This window comes from Petromyzon marinus, chromosome 31 (assembly GCF_048934315.1).
Source record: "Petromyzon marinus isolate PM22_M1 ecotype Great Lakes invasive population chromosome 31, UKy_Petmar_22M1.pri1.0, whole genome shotgun sequence".
Classification (NCBI taxonomy): Eukaryota; Metazoa; Chordata; class Hyperoartia; order Petromyzontiformes; family Petromyzontidae; genus Petromyzon; species Petromyzon marinus.
Window position 1 is genome coordinate 4,386,007 of NC_133697.1, and position 21,619 is coordinate 4,407,625.

At 61.2% G+C, this 21,619-nt stretch overlaps 2 protein-coding genes across 5 annotated transcripts in view; both read right to left on the reverse strand.

Moving 5' to 3' along the window:
- Positions 1–1,622, reverse strand: part of LOC116947698 (neuronal PAS domain-containing protein 3-like) — an 85,262-nt gene extending 83,640 nt beyond the window's left edge. The window contains exon 1 of one of the 3 annotated variants that reach the window (XM_076071021.1): positions 114–1,622. In XM_076071021.1, the coding sequence (XP_075927136.1) occupies positions 114–192 (79 nt within the window). In that variant the 5' untranslated portion in view covers positions 193–1,622. The remainder of the gene's footprint in view (positions 1–113) is intronic. The other 2 variants (XM_032963711.2, XM_076071022.1) reach the window with 2 other exon arrangements.
- Positions 1,623–5,422: 3,800 nt separating this feature from the next.
- LOC116947702 (uncharacterized) overlaps positions 5,423–21,619 on the reverse strand; it is a 109,196-nt gene continuing 92,999 nt past the window's right edge. For both annotated transcript variants that reach the window (XM_032963714.2, XM_032963712.2), the window contains exons 15-17: positions 16,608–20,732; positions 13,159–13,390; positions 5,423–9,875 (exon numbers count right to left, since the gene is read on the reverse strand). In XM_032963714.2, the coding sequence (XP_032819605.2) occupies positions 13,196–13,390; positions 16,608–20,732 (4,320 nt within the window). In that variant the 3' untranslated portion in view covers positions 5,423–9,875; positions 13,159–13,195. The remainder of the gene's footprint in view (positions 9,876–13,158; positions 13,391–16,607; positions 20,733–21,619) is intronic.

The following is a 21,619-nucleotide window of genomic DNA, read 5'->3' on the forward strand; positions in this document are numbered from 1 at the left end:
CCCGTCCCCTCGTCCCGTCCCCTCGTCCCGTCCCCTCGTCCCGTCCCCTCGTCCGTCACCTCGTCCGTCACCTCGTCCCGTCCCCTCTCTCGTCACCTCGCCGGGGTCCTCACCGGTCCGGGAAGGGGGCGAACCCCATGCCGAAGGAGCCGTTGAGGGGAGGCAGGGAGCCCGCCGCCAGCGCCGAGCCATCGCCGGCCAAGACCCCGGCAGCCGTGCCGCTCGCCACCGCGGCCTCCGCGTAGTCCGAGAAGAGGCGGTGCATCCCAGGGACTCCGCGCTCCTCCCTCCCGCTCAGCCCTGGCTCACGAAGACCGGGAGCCCTGGCTCAGGGAAGAGCTCGTGGCTCATGAAGACGAAGTCGCCTGGCTCATGAAGACGGGAGACGCCTGGCTCGCGGAGGGAGCGTCCTGGCTGCTGGAGAGAACGAGAGCTCGTGGCTCAAGGAGACGAAGTCGCCTGGCTCATCGAGACGAAGTCGCCTGGCTCATGAAGACGAAGTCGCCTGGCTCATGAAGACGAAGTCGCCTGGCTCATGAAGACGAAGTCGCCTGGCTCATGAAGACGAAGTCGCCTGGCTCATGAAGACGAAGCCGCCTGGCTCATGAAGACGAAGTCGCCTGGCTCATCGAGACGGAGTCGCCTGGCTCATCGAGACGGAGTCGCCTGGCTCATGAAGACGGAGTCGCCTGGCTCATCAAGACGGAGTCGCCTGGCTCAAGGAGACGAAGTCGCCTGGCTCAAGGAGACGAAGTCGCCTGGCTCATCGAGACGGAGTCGCCTGGCTCAAGGAGACGAAGTCGCCTGGCTCATGGATAAATCAAGACCCGTGGCTCATGGAGAGAGGAGGAAACGCCTGGCTCGCAGAGCGTCGTGGCTCCTGGAGAGAGCGAGAGCTCTGTATTATAGAGAGGGCAGGGAGAGTTGGAAGAGAGGGGGGTGTGGGGGGGGGGGGTAAAGGCTCAGCGCGACTCAGCGCTGCCCGGGGGCTCACGAGTCCGAGCCCCAACGGAGCCACGACCGCTGAGCCACGACCGCGCTGCGAAGAGCGCGGCGCGGTCTCGCGTCTGGCATCGCGCGCCGCCGATCCCTCCCCGAACTCCTGCCGCTACTCCCCTCGCTGTTGTATGTGCGTTGAACTTCTTGCGCACCGTACGTAGCCAACCGTGCTCATCGGTGGTGCTGTGGTGGCCGCCGCCGCCGCTGTAGTTGTTGTTGTTGTTGCTGCTCGAGTAGTTGTAGCTGCAGCTGCTCCCGTGTTGTCGTGGTAGTTTGCGACCGCGATGCTGCGTCGGCTCTGCTGTCGGGCTGCTGCTGCTGCTGCGTCGAGACGGGGCGCGCGAGTGGAGCAGCAACACGCGGGCCCTCCTCCTCCTCGTCCGCCGCCTCCGCCGCTACCGCTGCTGCTCTCCAGGGTGAGGGTCAGGGCCGGAGCGCGTGGTGCCCCGCGCGGGGCGGTCGAGCAGCGGAGTGGAGAGAAGTGAGAGGAGGAGGGGGGCTCGTGGTGGTGGTGGTGCGGGAGCGTTAACACGCAGCGCTCGAGATGAGCCAATGGGCGGTTCCTCCTGGCATCCCCTCCTGCCCCGCCCCTGGGTTCCACTGACAACGTGTTGCACGTGAATCCATGTGCAGCATGTGATGGGCGTGTGTGTAAGTGCGTATCTGTCTGTGTGTACGTGGGGAGCGGTGGTGTAGCGGTTAGCGTGCTGCGCTACGAACATGGCGACCCGGGTTCGATTCCCGCTCGCGGCAAACAGCGGTGACGATTATCTGAACCGGTCCTGGGCCTCCCCTAGATCGACTCAGCCTTAAATGAGTACCTGGTGCGCTGTGTAAACATCGCCACTGGGGAGACAAAGGCGGCCGGGCGTGGGTGTTGGCCATCCACCCCCTCGTGTATCTTGTCAGCCTTCATAACAGAGCTTGCCCCAAATGCCAATTAAAGCTATATGGAGGATCGTTGTCTTTGTGTGTGCGTCTCTGTGCGCGTGTGTGGGGAGCGGCGGTGCATTGGTTAGCGCACCGCGCTATATGCAGGAGGCCCGAGTTTGACATACCTGGCGAATATCCGAACCGGTCCTGTCCTGTACTTACCTTAGGTATAGTCGACCTTAAATGAGTACACATCGTCACCGGTGAGACAAAGGCGGCCGGGCGTGGTGCTGTCCACGCCACCCCCTCCGACTCACCAGGCCCCTACTCGTCAGGTTCCGACTCGCCTGGCTCCTACTCGGTTGGCGACAGTGACGCGCTCACCTGGTCGACGCGCTCACCTGGTCGACGCGCTCACCTGGTCGACTCGCTCACCTGGCCGACCCGCTCACCTGGTCGACCCGCTCACCTGCTTGACCCGTTCACCTGGTCGACCCGCTCACCTGCTTGACCCGCTGACCTGGTCGACTCGCTCACCTGGTCGACCTGCTCACCTGTCAATCAAACTGCAGCGGGCCCCCCCCCCCCCCCACAATCCCCCTAACTGGCCGAACCCCGCGACTCACGCGACTGCACTTGTTTTTCCTAAACAGCGCGGAGGTGCACGGGACAGAATAGTTGTTTGGCGGCTACCATGGATGTCCGAGTGATATTGTAGCTCAGTGAGGGGGCCTTGCCCGGGAGAGTAAACATTATTGTGGGTGCTTCTAAAAATGTGTTTAACACTTCTGAGAATTTGCAACAACGTGCTGCCTCCTCTGGGCTCTTGAGACCACCTGGACGAGATTCCAGGCAACGTGTTGACAATGATGGCGAACGAGTCGAAACTCTGTGACTTTTTGAAGCTATCAACGTACATTAGTTATCATGTGACAGTGTATTGTCCGTTCTTTTCCTATTAAAAACGATAGTCACATGTAAGTGTGAACATTTTTTTAAGCACCCTGTTTATTAAAAAAACACGCGACTGAATGGGTAAATAAACAGACGAACAAACGAACACACTATTAGATCAATGAATAAACAAAGAAGCAAACACATTTACAAATAGATACATGAATAAACAAACACACAATTAGATCAATGAACATACAAAGAAGCAAACACAGTTACAAATAGATAAATTAATAAACAAGTAATTACATAAACTAATAGATAAATTAACAAATAAATAAGCAAACTAATAAATGAACAAACACTATCTCGCAGATACGCGACACGCCCACCCCAATAAACCCGACCCCAAACGTTCACTTTATTTTGACAGATTCCCCTTCCCACCCTCCCCACCACCACAAAATAAAATAGCGGGCGCATTTTTACTGCTTCTGCTGCTGCTTCTGCTTCTGCTGCTGCTTCTTCTGCTGCTTCTGCTGCTGCGGCTGCTGCTTCTGCTGCTGCTTCTGCTGCTTCTGCTGCTTCTGCTGCTGCTTCTGCTGCTGCTTCTGCGGCTGCGGCTGCTGCTTCTGCGGCTGCTTCTGCTGCTTCTGCGGCTGCTTCTGCGGCTGCTTCTGCTGCTTCTGCTGCTGCTTCTGCTGCTGCTTCTGCGGCTGCGGCTGCTGCTTCTGCTGCTTCTGCGGCTGCTTCTGCTGCTTCTGCGGCTGCTTCTGCTGCTGCTTCTGCTGCTGCTTCTGCTGCTTCTGCTGCTGCTTCTGCTGCTGCTTCTGCGGCTGCTGCTTCTGCTGCTTCTGCGGCTGCTTCTGCTGCTTCTGCTGCTTCTGCGGCTGCTTCTGCTGCTTCTGCTTCTGCGGCTGCTGCGGCGGCACGCGGCGCGATCTTTGGCAGGCGACGGCCTCCACGGGGCCGCCGCCGTTTGACAGAAGCCGCGCGAGAGGCCGTTGGGGCGGGGGGGGCACTGACGAGTTAAATAGCGGGGGTGGGGGGTGTGATGGGGGGCTGGGGGGGCACTGACGAGTTAAATAGCGGGGGTGGGGGTGGGGGGGTGTGTTGGGGGGCGGGGGGGGGCACTGACGAGTTAAATAGCGGGGGTGGGGTGGGGGGGTGTGTTGGGGGGCGGGGGGGGGCACTGACGAGTTAAATAGCGGGGGTGGGGCCGGGGGGGAGCTGGGGTGGGGCTAGGGACGGGGGGGGGCTGGGGTGGGGGGCTGGGGACGGGGGGGGCTGGGGCTGGGGACGGGGGGGGCTAGGGTGGGCGGGGGCTGAGGACGGGGGGGGGGCTGGGGGGGGGCTGAGGTGGGGGGGGCTGAGGACGGGGGGGTGTGGAGTGGGGGCTGGGGGGGTATTGGGAGTTTGTTGATGGCATCGCCGGGTTCCCGTCGCTGCACGAGGTCGCAATCTCCCTGAAATCCTCATCAGCTGTGTGAGTGAGGAGTGAGCGGTGGTGCAGCGGTTAGCGCGGCGCGCTGCGCTAACCGCGAGCCCGAGTGCGATTCCTGCTCCGCGGCCAACACCGGTGACGATGATCTGAATCGGTCCCGGGCCTCCCCTAGGTCGACTCAGCCTCAAACGGGTACCTGGTGCGGTGTGCTAACGTCGCCACTGGGAAGACAAAGGCGGCCGGGCGTGGTGCTGGCCACCCACCCACTCGCGTGTCACAGTGCCGGCCTTCAACGATGCCACTCCGCTAACAGCGCTTGCCCCAACAGCCTGTTAAGCTGTACAGGGGATCTCTGTCTCTGCGGCTCACGTTAAACGAAAGCGACCCTGGGGGGTTGTGGTGGTGGTGGTGGGGGGGAGTCCATCATTGGTCTCGCCGAGACTCTGTGCCTCGCGAGCTGCTTGCGTGCGAGCTCTATGTGAGAGAGAACCCCCAGTGCTGAGCCCCCGGGTTGTTTGCTGAAACCAAACGAAGCACGCGGCTCCGGTGATGCGATTTGAACGCTTGGCTCTCGGTTGGTTAAAATGGATGAGTCGTGTACGTAGAGTATGTAAAGGAGCTTGCGTATCGTGTGTTGGTGTCGTCCGTGGGGCGTGGTGCTGGCCACCCACCCCGCTTCGTGTGCCACAGTGCCGGTCTTCATAGGTGCTACTCGCTATCAGCACTTGCCCCAACAGTCTGTTAAGGCTATACTGTCGGTGTGGGGAGGGGGGGAGAATATTTGTCTTTGTGTAACCCGTACACCGTGGGGCGCGGTCGTGTAGTGGTTAGCGCATCGCGCTACGAACCCGTCGACCCGAGCTCAATTCCCGCTCACGACCAACGTCAGTGACGGTTATCTGAACCGGTCCTGGGCCTCTCACCAAGGTTGGCTCAGCCTTAAAAATTAGCTCATTGTGTGGCGTGAAACCATCAGCGCTTCAGCATTTGGGCGACAAAGGCGGCCGGGCGGCCGTGGTGTTGGCCACCCACCCCGTCACGTGCCCTGCCGGCCTTCACAGGCATCACTGTCTCTGTCACCGTGCAAGTGTGACACAGCGCGCCAACGACTGCAGCGGAAATCGCCACCACCATCACCATCATCGGGCGCGTGCAGCGCGTAACGGCGTGCGGCGCTTGCGAGCGAGAGACGACGCAGGGTGGACGCGTCCGTTGCATAGCAGAGTCCTTTATTAACCCGACACAGCAGCAGCGGACATGCATAGGGGGTGCGAAAGGGGGGGGGGGGGGAGGGACAAGGGTCCGGGTCGGTCGACTACCCACACACACAGAGACTGGCAACAGCGACACAGCGAGGGGGGACACGCGAACACGCAGAGGAGAGATGCGCGACATCTGTACACGGCCGTATGTACACGGGAACGCGCTTCTGTCGAGAAGACGAAGAAGAGAGACGAAGGCAACGGGACCTGCATTCACCTTGGGGCCCTTCCCTCTACGGCGGCCGAGGAAGGCACGGGGGGGGGGGGTGGCTACATTTGGGCGGGGCTCTGTTATATTGTGGGTAGGGGCGGGGGGGCTCTGCTATGTAGGGGGGGTGACCTTTAATACGCGGGGTGGATCTGTACGCAAAAGGCCCGGCTATTTGGGGGAAGAGGCTCTGAACCTAATTACCCAGGGGAGAGCCACGGGATTCGTTTTTTGTGTGTATTAAGGAGGGTCCTGCCTGCTACATTGGGATGCTTGTGGCCAACGCCGATGTAGACACTTCGCTCGCGCGCGCGGTGGGTTTAGCGACGGGGAGGACATCGGAGTTAAACCCATTGCAGGACACGGGCGAGAGAACAACACGAACTCCACAGAGATAACAGGTGCTCCTGCCGCTCGGTTTGAATGTGGGACTCAAGTGGGATTGGGGCGCGTGGGGGCCTTCGATTTAGAACTGTGATGGGGGTTTCTGATATGGCCAAGGATTTGTTTATATGGGAGGGGGAATTGGTGGGGGGGGGGGAGGGGGGTGGAGGTGGGGGGGGGAAATCACCGCGTGATGCCCCCACACCCCCTCCCGCTCACAGGGGACGCGGCACTCGCGAATTCTGAAAATGCGAAAAGGGGGGGCGGGGGGGGGAAGTCAGAGCGGAAGAGGCCTTCAACTTAGCAGCAGAGAGACGATGGCTGTTGACGATGATTTATGATACCTCTGGTGGGCCACGCTTCAACACAGTGGTGGTGGTTGTGACGATGGTGTTGCCAGCTCAGAAAACACGTCCCACTCTGGTACCCGATTAGTGCGGCTATAAGATGCCTTGCAGTGACAAAATCGTTTGTGGGCCGTGCCTAAAGTTGGAGACCCCAGGTGGCCCCGGCTGGACGTGACATCAAGTTGGCCCACGGGGCCGTAAGTTTCTCCACCGCTGGCTTGAGATGAATGATCTTGGGGCGGCGGGGGGGGGGTGGGGGGCGGGCAATTCCACTGCGAGGAAGTTAATTGATCCACACACAGACGACACCTAGGGCTGAGACCAAGAACCCACGTGGAGACACGTGTGTGTGTGTGTGGATGGGTTCATGCGCGCACGTGTGTGTGTGTGTGGAGGCGCAGTGGTGGCTCAAACTACTGCGCTACGAGCCCGACGACCCGAGTTCGATTCCCGTTCACGGCCTACATCAGTGACGATTGTCTGAACCGTTTCTGGGCCTGACCCCCCCCCCCCCCCCCGAGGCCCGACCCCGTCTCAAACGAGTGCCTGGTGCGGTGTATGAACATCGCCACTCGGGAGACAAAGGCGGACGGCCGTGGTGCTGGCCACTCAACCCCTCCTGTGGCGTGCCGGCCTTCACAGAAGCTCGCTAAGAACACTTGCCCTGACAGTCTGTGCAAGGCTATACGGGGGATCTTTGTCTTTGTATGCAGGTGGCGACTCTGCCAGTCATCTCAGTTTAACCCTGAACACCTGGGGGGGGGGGGGGGGGTGGGGGCTCCTGCCAGCGATGGCCTGAAAGTGCACCTAGCCTAGTACAAGCACCGTGATGAAGTCACCGTCACTTAGTTGAATGCAGGCGTTGTCTTTGTGCGCATGCAGCAGGGGAGCGGTGGCGCTCTGGTGAGCGCACTGTGCTGTCGTCCTGCTCGTCCAAGTTTGATTCTCCGGTACACGGCTATCGTCAGTGGCAATAATTATAAACGTCTCCTGGGCCTCCCCTATAGGGCGTCTCAGCCTTAAACGGGTGTCTAAATATCAGCACGAGGGATACAAAGGCGGTCGGACGGTGGCGATGGCCACACACACCACCGCCTCGTGTGCTGCGGGGTTCTCAATAGGTGCTCGCTCGCAGCACTTGCCCCGAGACCAATTGTAAACGAGCTACATGGAACACCTTTGTCTGTATGAGGGTGGCGGCGCGCGCCCCCCCCCCCCCACCACCGCCGCTAGTTGTTGTAAGAGGTTCACGGCTCGAATTCTATCGGCCGCCCCTGGTTATTACCGCGGGCACAACAACCCAGATCCACGCGACCGACGCGGGCCGTCCGCCTCTCGACGGGCGTCACAGGGGGTTCCCCGTGACGTCGTTGGCAAGAGGCGGGCCATCGCGTGCCGGCCGCGGGCAGGGGTTCGCGTCTTTTGTCGAATCGGAGCACCTCGTCACACGCGAGTCGATTGGGATCGCGCCCACACACACAGCTGCAACCACTGCTCCCCCCGCCGCTATCACACCCCCACCCGCTGCTGCGGGCAGACCAATGTCTCACTGGCCTGACCTCGTGTGGTCCCACCTGGTTAAATAAAACCAACGGGGGCCCTGTGTGTGTGTGTGAGAGAGCGTTGTGACCAGAGTTTGATTCATGGTCACGAACGGCATTTGCCGCAACAGTTTGTGTTGACCTTCGTGTGTTCGTATGTACCCGTGTTGGCGTGTGTGTGTGTCTGAGTGATACTTAAACCGGTCGTGGTCAGTGTGAAGGTCAAACAACCAAATATACCTGTATGGGATATCAATATACCTGCTCAGTCACCAGTGCGATTAACTGGGGGTGCCAGAGCAGGGCATGGATGGTGGTAATGGGGCCTTGGTGAATGATAGTGGTGGCGATGATGATCATGGTGATGAAGGTGATGATGGTGATGATGGCAATGATGGTGTATTGGCGATGGTGATGATGACGGTGATGATGACGGCAATGACGGTAATGATTGTGATGATGGACATGATGGCGATCCAAAGACGTGGGATGCGTGTGGGAGTGTTCCAGTTTGTTTATAATTCTGTGAGATATGTCTGTACGTGTGAATAAGTGTGTATGTGAATCAGTCGGGAGAAGTGGAGCTATTGTTAGCGCACTGCGTTAAAGCTCGGCGAACCGAGTTGTTGTTCCCGCTCACGGCCAACAGCATCGATGATGAATATCTGAATCGGTTCCTAGATCTCCCTGAGGTCGACTCAGCCTTAAATGAGTACCTGATGCGGTGTGTAAACATCAGTTCCGGGGAGACAAACGCGGAGGGCCATGGTGCTGGCCAACCACCCCCTCGTGGGACGTGTCCACTAACAGCACTTGCCCCAACAGTCTATTAGAGGCTATACTAGGAAGCTTTGCCTTTCTGTACGTCGGTGATTGTGTATCCATGACCGTGTGTCAGTGAGGGGGTTACCTCCAGGTTGTATACATCAGCAGAAGGTGCGATTACAGCCAAATCCACAGACACACACACACTGATGCAGACACACACGCACACACTGATACAGGCACACACGCACACACACAAAGATACACGGAGACGCACACACCCACACGCACGCTATTTCGAGTAAGCGCAGCACCTGGTTCCTGGCCGTGCCGGACCTGTGTGGCGAGGGCCCGCGGGCGAACACCGATCGATCTACCGCTCGCGTCGTGCAGCATCGCTACACCGCACGGCTCGGCATGCCTGCACGGCCCAGCTCACCTGTACAGCCCAGCTCACCTGCAGAACCCAGCTCACCTGCAGAAGCCAGCTCACCTGCACGGCCCAGCTCACCTGCACAACCAAGCCCACCTGCACAGCCCAGCTCACCTGCACAACCCAGCTCACCTGCACAGCCCAGCTCACCTGCACGACCCAGCTCACCTGCACAACCCAGCTCACCTGCACGACCCAGCTCACCTACACAACCCAGCTCACCTGCACGACCCAGCTCACCTGCACAACCCAGCTCACCTGCACGACCCAGCTCACCTACACAACCCAGCTCACCTGCACGGCCCAGCTCACCTGCACAACCCAGCTCACCTGCACAGCCCAGCTCACCTGCACAGCCCAGCTCACCTGCACAGCCCAGCTCACCTGCACAACCCAGCTCACCTGCACGGCCCGCACAGCTGCCGCGCACTCTCCCCCCTGTGCCATGCTCATCGGATGGAGACGACGACCGCACCCCCTCCCAGCGCAAGATTCCTCCAAATCCGACGCTGCTGCCGCCCCTCCGCCCCCGAGATGAAATTCGCGAGCGCGCGATGGGGGGGGGCAGGGCCGGTCGGGGCAATCCCTTGCAGGGGAGGGGTCACGGAGGTAGCAGCCTGGGGGGTCCGAGGGTCCTGGCCACACCGCCTCATCCACTCCGATCTCCGCTCCTCCCCGGGGGTCGAGGTGGCCGTGGCCGGCTCGGGTCATCGCGTCGACGGGACCTGCCGGTTGAGAATACGCGAGACTTCAACGCGGGTAAAGGTTGTCACCTGGACCGTCGTTTTCCCCAGGGATCGTCCTCTCGCTGGGTGAAGTAGCCATCCTGGGAAACCTAGAAGTGTTCGCGAAACATTAAACATTTTGGTTTTTGTCATTGGGTGCAGTAATACTAATAACAATAACGCGCCACTATCACTCACTCCCCTAATCGTGAGCATATTCGCCCTCGCGCGGATACTGCCCCGGTGTTTTCTACCACGGAGGTGACGGCTCTACCTTGCCGTGGAGGTGGTGGTCTTTCCTCGGCCTTGTCCGGTGGTGGTGGGACTAGGGGTGGGGGGGGGGGTGGCCGGCTCGCCCTGACCCCTCACCAGGGGTTGACATCACAGCGGGCGAGAGAGAGAGAGAGGAAAGAGGAGGGGGGGGGGGTGGGGGCCCACTCAGGGCACCGACGCGACTAATGGAGCGCGCCAATCTCCCATCTGGTGATCGCGGCGGAGCACCATTAAGGAAACAAGGCCATTAGCCCCGCAGATTGCGCCGTGGCCGGCCCCTTTCCATCATCTCTCGAAATTGACAGCGGCGCGCGGAGCTCGGGAGGAATTAAATCCCCGCGCCGGCAAAAAATTATCCCCGCGCGCTTTTAATCCGAGCAGAGGAACAAAAAATATCTATGTACATATATAATATATTAAAACTCCAAATTGTGCAGCATCATCGCTTGCGCGGTTAAATGAGATTTCGCCGTTCTTGTTGCTGCTGTTGTAGCTCGAGTTAAGTCGGGGGTTTTAATAAACGACCACAACAACTCCTCCAATTACAGTGACTATAAAATAACTACTACGACAACAAAAACAACGGCTACGGCAACAACATCTACAAGGACCACAACAACAACGGCCACAACAACAACTACCACAATAACAACAACGACCACAACAACAACAAGCACCACCACCACAGTAACAACGACGATGACAACGGCGAAGACCACAACAGCAGCCATAGTAACAGGAGCGAGGTGGGCGAGTGGCAGTCCGGGTTCACATTGGCCGTGTCAGAGACACCGAGACACCAACAAACACAGCTGCACACGAGGGGGTGGGGTGGCCGGAACCACGCCCGACCGCCTTTGTCTCCCTAATGGCGATGTTTTTACACACCGCACCAGGTACTCATTGGAGGCTGAGTCGACCTGGGGGAGGCCCAGGACCGGTTCAGATAATCGTCACCGGTGTTGGCCATGAGCGGGAATGAAACCCGGGTCGCCGGGTTCGTAGCGCAGCTTAGTGCTAACCGCGACACTACACCACCATATGTGAGTTCGAGCACACACCCACACGTTCATTCGGCGCTTTCGTTGAATTCAGCTAATTTCTACTCTTTTGAGAAATAAAGAAAACAACAACAACAATACAGAATAGGTTTTCCCCTTTTTTTGGCATTTTTTGGCAACAAAACAGGTGTTGAGATGTTAAAACACCAAACTGAAGCCTTTTACAAGGAATCATGTCTGCATTAACCACAATACTTGTGGTCAGAATGCAAACAAAAAACATACTCTGATAATATATTGGCATTGTCCTTGAAACTGATTGGTCCACACCAGAGACAGCTTTCTTTTGAGCCTCAGGTCAAAACGGTGTTACACCAGAGGACGTCAAAAGGCGTACACAGCACAAAGACAATGCCACTATCAGAGTAATGAGGGCTCGGGGTAGAGCATCTACATCAGGGGTGGGGAACGTCCGGCCCATGGGCCGTATGAGGCCCCGCGAAATCATTTGGTCTCTGGCCCTGCCAAGGCAACCGCAGGCGGGACTCGAAATTCAATCAATCTAGGAGCAAACCTGGAAAAGCAGTTGCGAGTAGCAACATCGTCAATACCAGCTAACATCATCAATACCAGCTAACATCATCACACGCCTCGCCAAAGAGAAGCAGTTCCAGCCATCGCATTAGGGGTGAGTTAATTAAATGTTCGACCAATTATAACGGGCGAATTTTTAAGTTGATAATTTTGTATGGCCCGCGAATGATGTTGTAAATATCCAAATGGCTCTTTGGCAGACGAAAGATTCCCCGACCCCTAATCTACATCACGGGACCTCCTTTGCCAGTACCAACATATGAAAATGAAAAACAACAACAACAACAACAAACCCCATCGCTTTGTTCACCGCTCTGGAACACTCGTGGCCAGGCCTGTGAGACGGTGACGCCTCCGCCCAGCGTGCACCACCACCACCACACGCGCAGGGCGGAGGGACCTCGTCAGTAGCAATGTGACGTCACCCATAACGGGGCGGGGGCAGGGTGGCAAGGGGGGGCTGTTCTCCGACACAAGGCGGTGCACTGCTCTCCGCGAGTCGTTGCAGTGGAAATTCCTTCATCTCGTGCCAACGTGGCCGCTCACCACCAGGTCAGCCACACAACTGGAATACAATTTGGCGCAAGGCCAAAAAAATATAAAAATGTGTTTTTTTTTACATGAAAGCAAAAAACCAAACCCTCTCGTTGCCGTCCGCGGTGGCGACGGTGGCGGCCCCCCCCCCCCCCCCCGCGTCTGCGCGAAACGCGGGGGGGGGGGGTGGGGGGGGGGAGGCGTCACCCCGAGCGCAATTCTTGACGCTCCTCCGTCGTTGCCCGGGGCGAGGCGGCCCTTCGTCAGCAACAAAGAGCGAGCGGGCCCATCAATCATCGCCGGTGGGAAGAGTTCGAGAAAGAGCGAAGCCGCCCCCGGGGCGACGAGGGGGAGGGCAAGGCCCCCCCCCCCGCACCTCCTCTAGTGGGGGGACGGGGGGGGGTTCCTCACGACAGCGGCACAGCCACTGCGGGTACCGGGGGGGGGAGGGGGGGTACGGACACCCCACCCCAGGACCTGTATTTATCGTCAACGGTTGCGGTTGGATGATTGCCGCTGTGTGTGTGTGTGCGCTTCATCCAAATCGAGTTATCTGCGTCGTCATTTCCGAACTTGGCAAATTTTAAAACCCGGCGCCGAGACGCGCAAATGGCCGACTCTTTGCGAATGACGTCACGGGGGGAGAGGGGGTGGGGAGTCTTTAACGTGCGGTGTGAAGCAAACGGCGCGCTGTCGTAGCAGCGTCACAGGTTCACGCACGCGCAGTCATAATGATGGGTGGCGGCCGCTGGACTCCGGCCGCGAACGTCCCGGCCTTGAAGCGGCCGCGGCGCGCTGCCACCGCTGGGCCGCTGTCGGCGGAGAAGCGGGTGGAGAAGAAGAGGGGGGCGGGGGAGGAAGATGGGGGGCGAGCGCCTCACCTGGAGGCCACGCAGGGTGCAGGCCAATGCTGGGCGCTTAGGGGAGGGCTTTGGGCCTCCCTCCCGCGTTGCAGGGAGGGAGTTTGGCTCCGGGACGGCTGCCGGGGGCTGCCGTGTGGCCCTGCCGTGCGGACCCCACGTGGGCCAGGCCCCGGGAGCCTTTCCCGCGCTCCGCGGGCCCCTCCGAGGGTCTCGTGGGCCCCGCGCGGAGCCTCGCGGTCCTCGGCGTGAGCTGAGCGCAGGGGACAACGCACACGCAGGTGTGTCAATGACAAAGATCCCCCGTGTAGCATCAGCAGACTGTTGGGGCAAGTGTTGTTAGCGAGCACCTATATAAGGCTGGCATGGCACACGAGGGGGTGGGTGGCCAACACCACGCCCGGCCGCCTTTGTCTCCCCAGTGACGATGTTTACACACCGCACCAGGTACTCATTTGAGGCTGAGTAGACCTAGGGGAGGTCCAGGACCGGGACCCACGTGATCATTCCGTGCTTATTACCCAGCATTCCCGCACCGCTCAGCCGCGCAACTCAAGAAAGTAGTCCGTTGTCGACCTCTGAGAAAGCGTGTTATAAACGGGGCGCCTTCCGCGTCATAACTGGCGCGTTCCACGGTGTAACGGTGTGCCTTCCACGTTATGACGCGCGTTTTTCGCATGCGTGCATTCTGCTTGATAACGGGTGCGTCCTGCGTTACAATGCGTGCGTTCCGTGCTATCACGCGCCGTTTCACGTACGTTATAACGGTGCGCGTTCCAGCACTGTGCGAAAAGTGTTCCCTCACAGAAGAACCGCGTTACGGCGAAAACGCGTTGGGTGTACACGGGATAAACGAGGAATTTCTGGCGCGGGGGCTGGGCCAGATATCACTCGCCACTCCTGTCGACCGTGGACGAGAAATCGAACGCGAGTTGCCGGCTTCGTAGAGAAGCGCGCTAACCGCTGTGCCTCCACTCCCCAGAGGAGTGCGCGCACGCAAACGAAACCATCGGCGTACCCTGCGCAATGCTGCATAGACAGACTGACATCATCGCCATCATCGCCGCCATCATCATGCCATTACTGTCATCAGCGGTCCGACCCATTCCCATCATCGTTATCCCATCAGTGCTGGGTGGTCGCCATGACGACCAGGGAGCCTGATACCCATCCCTAACCCCTGATGAACCACATGGAGTTTGGATAGGCATTGTGGGATTGCGTGTGCTGCGGTGGGACTGCGTGTACTCTGGTGGAAATGTGTACTGTGGTGGGACTGTGTGTGCTGCAGTGGGACTGCATGTACTGTGGTGGGACTGCGTGTACTGTGGTGGGACTGCGTGTACTGCAGTGAGATTCCACATACTGTGGTGGGACTGTGTGTGCTGCGGTGAGACCGCGTGTGCTGCAGTGAGATTCCACGTACTGCGGTGAGACTGCGTGTGCTGCAGTGAGATTCCACGTACTGCGGTGAGACTGCGTGTGCTGCAGTGAGATTCCACGTGCTTTGGTGGGACCGCGTGTGCTGCAGTGAGATTCCACGTACTGCGGTGAGACTGCGTGTGCTGCAGTGAGATTCCACGTACTGCGGTAAGACTGCGTGTGCTGCAGTGAGATGCCACGTACTGCGGTGAGACTGCGTGTGCTGCAGTGAGATTCCACATGCTGCGGTGGGACTGTGTGTGCCGTGGTGGGACCGCGCGTGCTGCGGCGACGCGGTGTCACAGGCGACACCGCGTTGAGATTTCAGGCGTTCCAGAGACGCCGCCATCGCAACCACGGCACTCAGAAACTGGGCCGGCAACCTCGCCCCGCTGCCCGGCGCTCCGATCCAGCGGAATTCCACAGCCCCGGCAGCGTAACCTCCCCTCCCCACCACACCGCTCCCCCACCACCACCACCACCCCCCGCCGGACCCACCGCCTTCTCTCCACTCACCACGACCGCCCCCCCCCCGTCTCCCCCCACCTCCACCGCCCCACCGTCCCGCGGAGGAACAGAAGGCTCTTTGTGGCGGAGCGAGCGTGTCTGCGGGAACAGAGCTCGCCCGCTCGCTCACTCGCTCGCTGGGCCCGCGTCCAGCCCACAATTCATTCTCGCGGACAGCCTCGTTGCTCTCGGGCCTCGAATTAAGAGTGAATGGCGTGGCAAGTGGCCGCTCCGCTGTGTATTCCTGCAGCCATGCGTGGGACGACGCCAGGTGCTGCTGCTGCTGCTGCTGGTGGTTGATGCAGTCCGCCAACCCCAGCCCACTCTCAGTGAGCTGCAGCGGTAGAGTGACATGTAGGAGGTGGTGAGAGGCGAGGAGTAGATGGATGTGGTGTGGGAAGCTTCTCTGGGAGACTCGGGTTGGCGGATGGCGCGATGATTTGCGAGACTCCAAAACCCAGTGGGCTACGACGTGGCCAGGAAATGGTCGCACAGCGAGGGGGTCTATGAGCCCCGTCTGTGTGGACCTTTGAGAGTTGTCCTCTCGCATGAGCGGTGGGCTTTTCTCCGGGTTCTCCAGTTCCTTACCACGCGTGAATAATAAATTCCTCAGCGTGGAATTGGCCCTCGTGAAAATGAGCCTCGGTGAGACTTTCACCGGATAAATAAACGGCCCTGTTATTTAATAATTTGACGGACATATGCACGGCAAAAAGAAAAACCGCACCACGTGACCTTGGCACAGCCAAGTTAAACAGCAGCGGGCCGGCCGCGCCGCTCTACACTGGGGAGCATCGATCTTCAGAGGGCTTCTTCGTCACTCCGCACGGGAGCTCCGTGGCGAACGAGACCGCGCTCGGCAGGGCTGTGCCGCGACTCGGTCACTTCCGGTAACGGCGAGCGCAGACTCGTCGTCGTCGTCGTCGGGCAGGATCGATCCGCTGCTGGATGAAGACCACCCCGCGACGTTTTTGCGCGTTGCCGACGGTCCACCTCGCCGATCTCACCGCTCCGTCTCCGCAGCGGGCGTCAGGCAGATCGTCATTTTTGTTTTACGAAATGGAAAGTGACGATGGTGGAGATGCAGTTACGAGTGAATTAATGAATGAATGCTTTCGCGATAATGATCCGCCTGCTTCCGCCAAGCCCGCCGTAACAAGTTCGCGTGATTACCCTCAAGTGGGTACAGTTAAAGTATAGAGGCGCAGCCCTGTAATTGCTCGTTCACACCACTGCTGTTAACTTTGGCCTACCCTTGCATTTGTGGGAGTGCCCACACTTTACTACGGCCTGCCAATCAACTAAATGAGGTTCATGCATATATATACACTTCTGGGTGAACAAAGGCGATGTGTGAGTGGATTTAAGAAACATGATTTCAACTTCCACGCCAGGAGATGGAATCGAAGCGGTGCCTTCTTGATTGCAATTTCCACGCACTGCTAACCGTTACGGCACCATTGTGGGCAGCACCCTCCTCGTTACACCGCCACGTGTGGGCAGCACCCGAACCGAAGTCCCAAACCGTGCGGGGCCTTTACCTGCTTCACAGCGGCGATGACGGCGTCCTGCTGCGTGCGCCTGGGGGCCGTTGTGGCGCCCGTGTTTCCGTTGCCGGGGGCGACGAGGTCGTTCTTGTTGCGGTCCTGCCCTCGCGTCCACGCGGCGACCCCGACGCCACCCGTGGGCTTGGGGGAACGCCGCTTGCCGCTCCGCTCCGTCGGGTGGCTGCTGTTGCTGTTCTCGTCCAGGCCGGTGTCCTCCTGCTGCAGACTCTGTAGGCTCCGGTTCGCCTGCTCCTGCTCCTGCTCCTCCTCATCCTCCTCTTCCTCCAGCATGGGAGGCGCTCCGACGGGAGACGCTGCGGGAGACGTGGCGGGAGACGTGGCGGGAGACGCCGATGGTGCTCCGTTGGGAGAAGTGGCGGGAGAGGCGGGTGGTGCTCCGTTGGGAGACGCTGCGGGAGACGCGGGTGGTGCTCCGTTGGGAGACGCTGCGGGAGACGGGGCGGGAGACGTGGCGGGAGACGCCGATGGTGCTCCGTTGGGAGACGTGGCGGGAGAGGCGGGTGGTGCTCTGTTGGGAGACGTGGTGGGAGACGCGGGTGGTGCTCCGTTGGGAGACGTGGCAGGAGAGGCGGGTGGTGCTCTGTTGGGAGACGTGGTGGGAGACACGGGTGGTGCTCCGTTGGGAGACGTGGCGGGAGAGGCGGGTGGTGCTCTGTTGGGAGACGTGGTGGGAGACACAGGTGGTGCTCCGTTGGGAGACGTGGTGGGAGAGGCGGTGGGAGACGTGGCGGGAGAGGCGGGTGATGCTCTGTTGGGAGACGTGGTGGGAGACGCGGGTGGTGCTCCGTTGGGAGACGTGGCGGGAGAGGCTGGCGGCGCTCCATCGGGAGACGCGGCGGGAGATCCCGTGAGAGACGTTACGGAAGACACCGCGGGAGACGCGGGAGCGCCGGTCGGATGCGGGAGGCTACTGGATCGGCGTGGCGGGGGAGGCGGGGGGTTCCGGGGTGGAGGCAGCGGCGGGAGCGGCCGGCGAGGCGGCAGCAGCGGAGGGGCCGAGCCCTCGGGTGACGGTGCGGCGGCCTCCTCCGGAACGCCGGCCGTCCCCCGCATCTCCGTCTCGCTCGTGGCGCCCGGCCGCCTGGCAGGAGGCGGCAGGGACGCCGACGGCGCTCCGGCCCCTGGCTGTGGTGCTTCGGCGGCAACGCCGCGCTCCCCGTCCTCCTCGGAGCGCGTGTCCTCGTCAAGCGGCAGCAGTGGCGTGCTGGACATGTCGTCGTCGCAGCTGCTCAGCTCCCAGGTGCACTCGCTGTCACGCAGCGCCACGTAGGAGTACGCGGTGGCCTTGCGCGGCTCGCCGGCGTGCGGCGCCGGCTTCAACCGCTCGCTCCTCTGCCTGAAGGAGGACGTGCGGTTGAGGATGGAGCCGCCGCCCCCGTTCTTCGCGGACATCTGGACGAGCGCCGCCGACGCAATCTCGACGATCTCCGTCACGTAGTGGCTCACACCACGCGCCGGCCTCGCGGTGCTGGTCTCCGGGGAGGCGAGCTCACCCTCCTCCTCCTCCCGACGCCGCCGCCGCAGCGGTGCCACCATTGTCGCTTCGAAGCAGCTCAGCTGCGCTTCCATCGCCAGCGTGAGCGCGTCCGCGCGGGGCCGCGGCAGCGTCACGGCGGCGCAGTCGATCTCCACCGAGTCCGGGCCGACGTCCGAGATGCGCGAGAACGAGAGGGACGAGGCGGAGCTGCTCCGCGTGACGCCGCCCGCCTCCCTCGTCGCGGAGAAGGGCACCGGCAGCATCGGAGTCATAGGTTGGAGCACGGAGGGTTCGGTCGAGCGCCACGAACGACTTCCCGGTGGCGGCAGTGGCGGTGGCGGCGGCGGCAGCGGCAAAAGCTCCGGCCCGCCTGCGGCTCCCGTCGCGAAGTGGAGGCCGCCTGCGAGCTCGTCCCCGCGCGCCGGCGGGTGGCTCCACTTTTGGTGCGACTTCTTGACCAGGCGGTGGCCCTTGCCGGCCGTGCAGGCGGCGCCGCGCTCTGCACCGTCCTCCCGGGCGGCCCGGGCGGAGACCGCAGCCTGCGCGAAGGACGCCGTCTTCTTCTTGTTCCTCTTCTCGGCAAGAAAGTCCCTCTGGGAAATGGGCCGGCCCTCCGGCGCGTAGAGCGTCTCCCCCTCCGGGTTTTCAAAGCACAGGCTGTCCTCCTCGAAGGGCGACAGGTACGGCGACTCGTCCACGTTGCCGTTCTCGAAGTCGGCGTTGCTCGCCGAGCTGGGGTCGGCCGCTCCCTGGAACGTTCCGGGCAGGAGGAGGCCACCCTCGTGCGCTGCGCACGACGGGTTCACGAGGGTGGTGGCCAGCGGTTCGGGACGCGAGAATCGCGCGTAGAACGTTCCGAACGGCCGCTCGGCGGCGCCATTGCCGCCGCCGTCACCGAGGACCGCGGTGAGGCCCTGCAGGTGGGTCACATCCCACGCAGGCCGCAGGTAGAAGCCGTGGTTCCCCGTGGTCGTGGCGGCACACTCGTCCTCTGAGAAGCTCTCGCTGTCTTCGCTGTCGTCATCATCGTCGTCGTCGTCATCCTCGTCCCAGCTGCCTGAGCTGGACGAGGTCTCCTCATCCACGCAGAAGCCATCCTCGTCGCCGCCGCCGTTGTCGCCATCTTCATCGTCGCTCAGGGTCACGGTGGAGCTGGACAGGAGGTCCGTGTCATCGTCGCCGTCGTCGTCCGAGCAGACGGACGTGCCCGATATGTTAACGATCATGCTCACGCTCGCGTCCTCCGGCGGCGAGGCGCTCGGCTCGCCGCGGTCATCGGACGACAGCGAGACGTCCTCGCAGCTCCCGTCCGACGGCTCCGAGATGGAGGCGGCCGAGTCCTCACGCCCGCGGGGCCTCCCCTCCGGCGGGGGCCGTGCGCCCGGCGCCGCGGGCCGCGCCGAGGCGCTCTCCGGCGCTGCGCCCGACGCGCCGCGCGCCGCTCGCCCGCCCGGGCGGCCGCTCGCCTTTTCCAGCTGCTGCAGGAGCTCCAGCGTGGCCTCGCTGAGGTAGCCGGCGGCGGCGGTGACCCCCGCGGCCGCGCTCCTGTCCGCCGGCGCACCGCCGTGGTAGTAGCACTCCTCCCCGCCCATGCACGTGGAGTCAGCGGACGAATTCATCGACGGGAGGTCGCGCTCGTCCTCCGTGAGCGACGCCGACGACGTGGGGCTCGGCGGCTCTGGCGCAGCGGCGGCACTGGCGCTGGCGTCACAGAGCGGCAGAACCTTCTCCTCCGCCCCGGGGTCTTCGCGATCGGGGAGACAATAACGAGGCAGAGAAGGAAGAGGCGACTGCGCATCGGGGACCAGTGCCCCGGAAAACCCCGCGGACGTCATCACGTGGGGCGGACGCCCCAGCTCTCCTGGAAAGTGGCCGTTGTCGTAGAAGCCGAGAGGCCTCGCCGGCCGGTTCGGCGTCTCGCGATCGTCCTCGTCCGGGCGGTTTCGCCGCGACGCTCGCCTCTCGTCGGCCGCGTCCCCCTTCTCCAGGCAGCGCTCCCCCGTCGCGGCGCGGACGTCTCCCGCCCCGCCGGGCGCCGCATCGTCGCCCGACGGCCGCGAGTCGGACACCGTGGCGGCGTCGCCCTCGCTCGCGATGCCGCTCTCGCACTCGCCCGTCGCGCCCGGCATGCCCCAGCCGTCGCCCAGCAGCCCGTCCAGGAGGTTGAGCAGCGACTCGGTGGAGGAGAAGGAGGAGTCCTTGCTGGCGCTCTTCACCAGACCCTTGGCCTTGCCCGGCCCACGGAGGCCGAGGCCGCCACCGAGCGGCAGGGTGGGGTCGGCGTCCAGGGAAACGTCGTGCACGCTGTAGACCTGGTAGACGAGCGAGCCGCCCGGCTCGTACGACATCCCTCCTCCTCCTCCTGCTCTCCCTTCCTCCTCCTCCTCCTCGTCGTTTTTCTCCTTCGTCATCGCCCGTGGAGCCCGGCCGCGCGGCGCCGAGGCGGAGAAGTACGCGCTGGTGGGGTCGTCGTCCGCGTGCTCCTCCTCGTCGTGCTCGCCGTCGTCATCGAAGGTGGAGGTGATGAGCTCGTTGTCCAGGTCGGTCTCGTCCCACTCGAGTGCCTCGTCGCTCGAGCAGCACAGGTCGGCGAGCGACGCGTCCACGTGCCGCAGCGCCGCCTGCGCGCGCGCGGGGGGTGGGGGGTGGGGGGTGGGGGGGGAGGAGGCGCGAGGACGCGTTTCTGCGTATGAGTGTGCACGTGGGTGTCTTTTCATTTTGATTCGTATGTTTTTTTTTCTGACTTTATGTGAACGAAAAGACACAAATTCGCCCGTTTTCTCAGTGAAAATAGGTAAATTTCAAAATATCACTGTCCTGGTCACAAAAGCAACTACCCAGGAGCAAAAATTGTGTGACATAGTGTTATCAAAACCGGTCCTGGGCCTCCCCTAGGTCGACTCAACTGAGTACCTGGTGCAATGTGTAAACATCGCCACGAGGGAGACAAAGGTGGCCAGGCGTGGTGTTGGCCACCCACCCCCTCGTGTGCTGTGCCGGCTTTTATAGGTGCTCGCTAATAGCACTTGCCCCTACAGTCTGTTAAAGCTATACGGGTGATCTTTGTCTTTGTTGTGCGTGTGTGTGTCTGTGTGCAAGGTGTGTGTACGTTTGTGTACATGCGTACATGCGTGTCCGTGTGTACGTGTGCACGTGTGTGTATGTGTGTGTGTCTATGTGTGAGCTGCGCTCCAATGGCGGTCGGGCGTGCTGCTGGTCACCCATCCCCTCGTGTGCTGGCCTTCATCGGTCCTCGTTAACAGCACTTGCCTGAGAAGTCTCTTAAGGCTATACGGGGAATCTTTGTCTTTGCTGCACTACAAACCCGCTGACCCGAGTTCAATTCCCGCTTCACAACCAACACCAGTTATGAATATTAGAACTCCTCCTGCACCTCCCCTAGTTTGACACAGCCTTCAATGAGGACCTGGTGCGGTGTTTAAGCACAAGCACTGTGGAGACAATGGCAGCCGGGCGTGCTGCTAGCCACCCACCCCCTCGAGTTCGA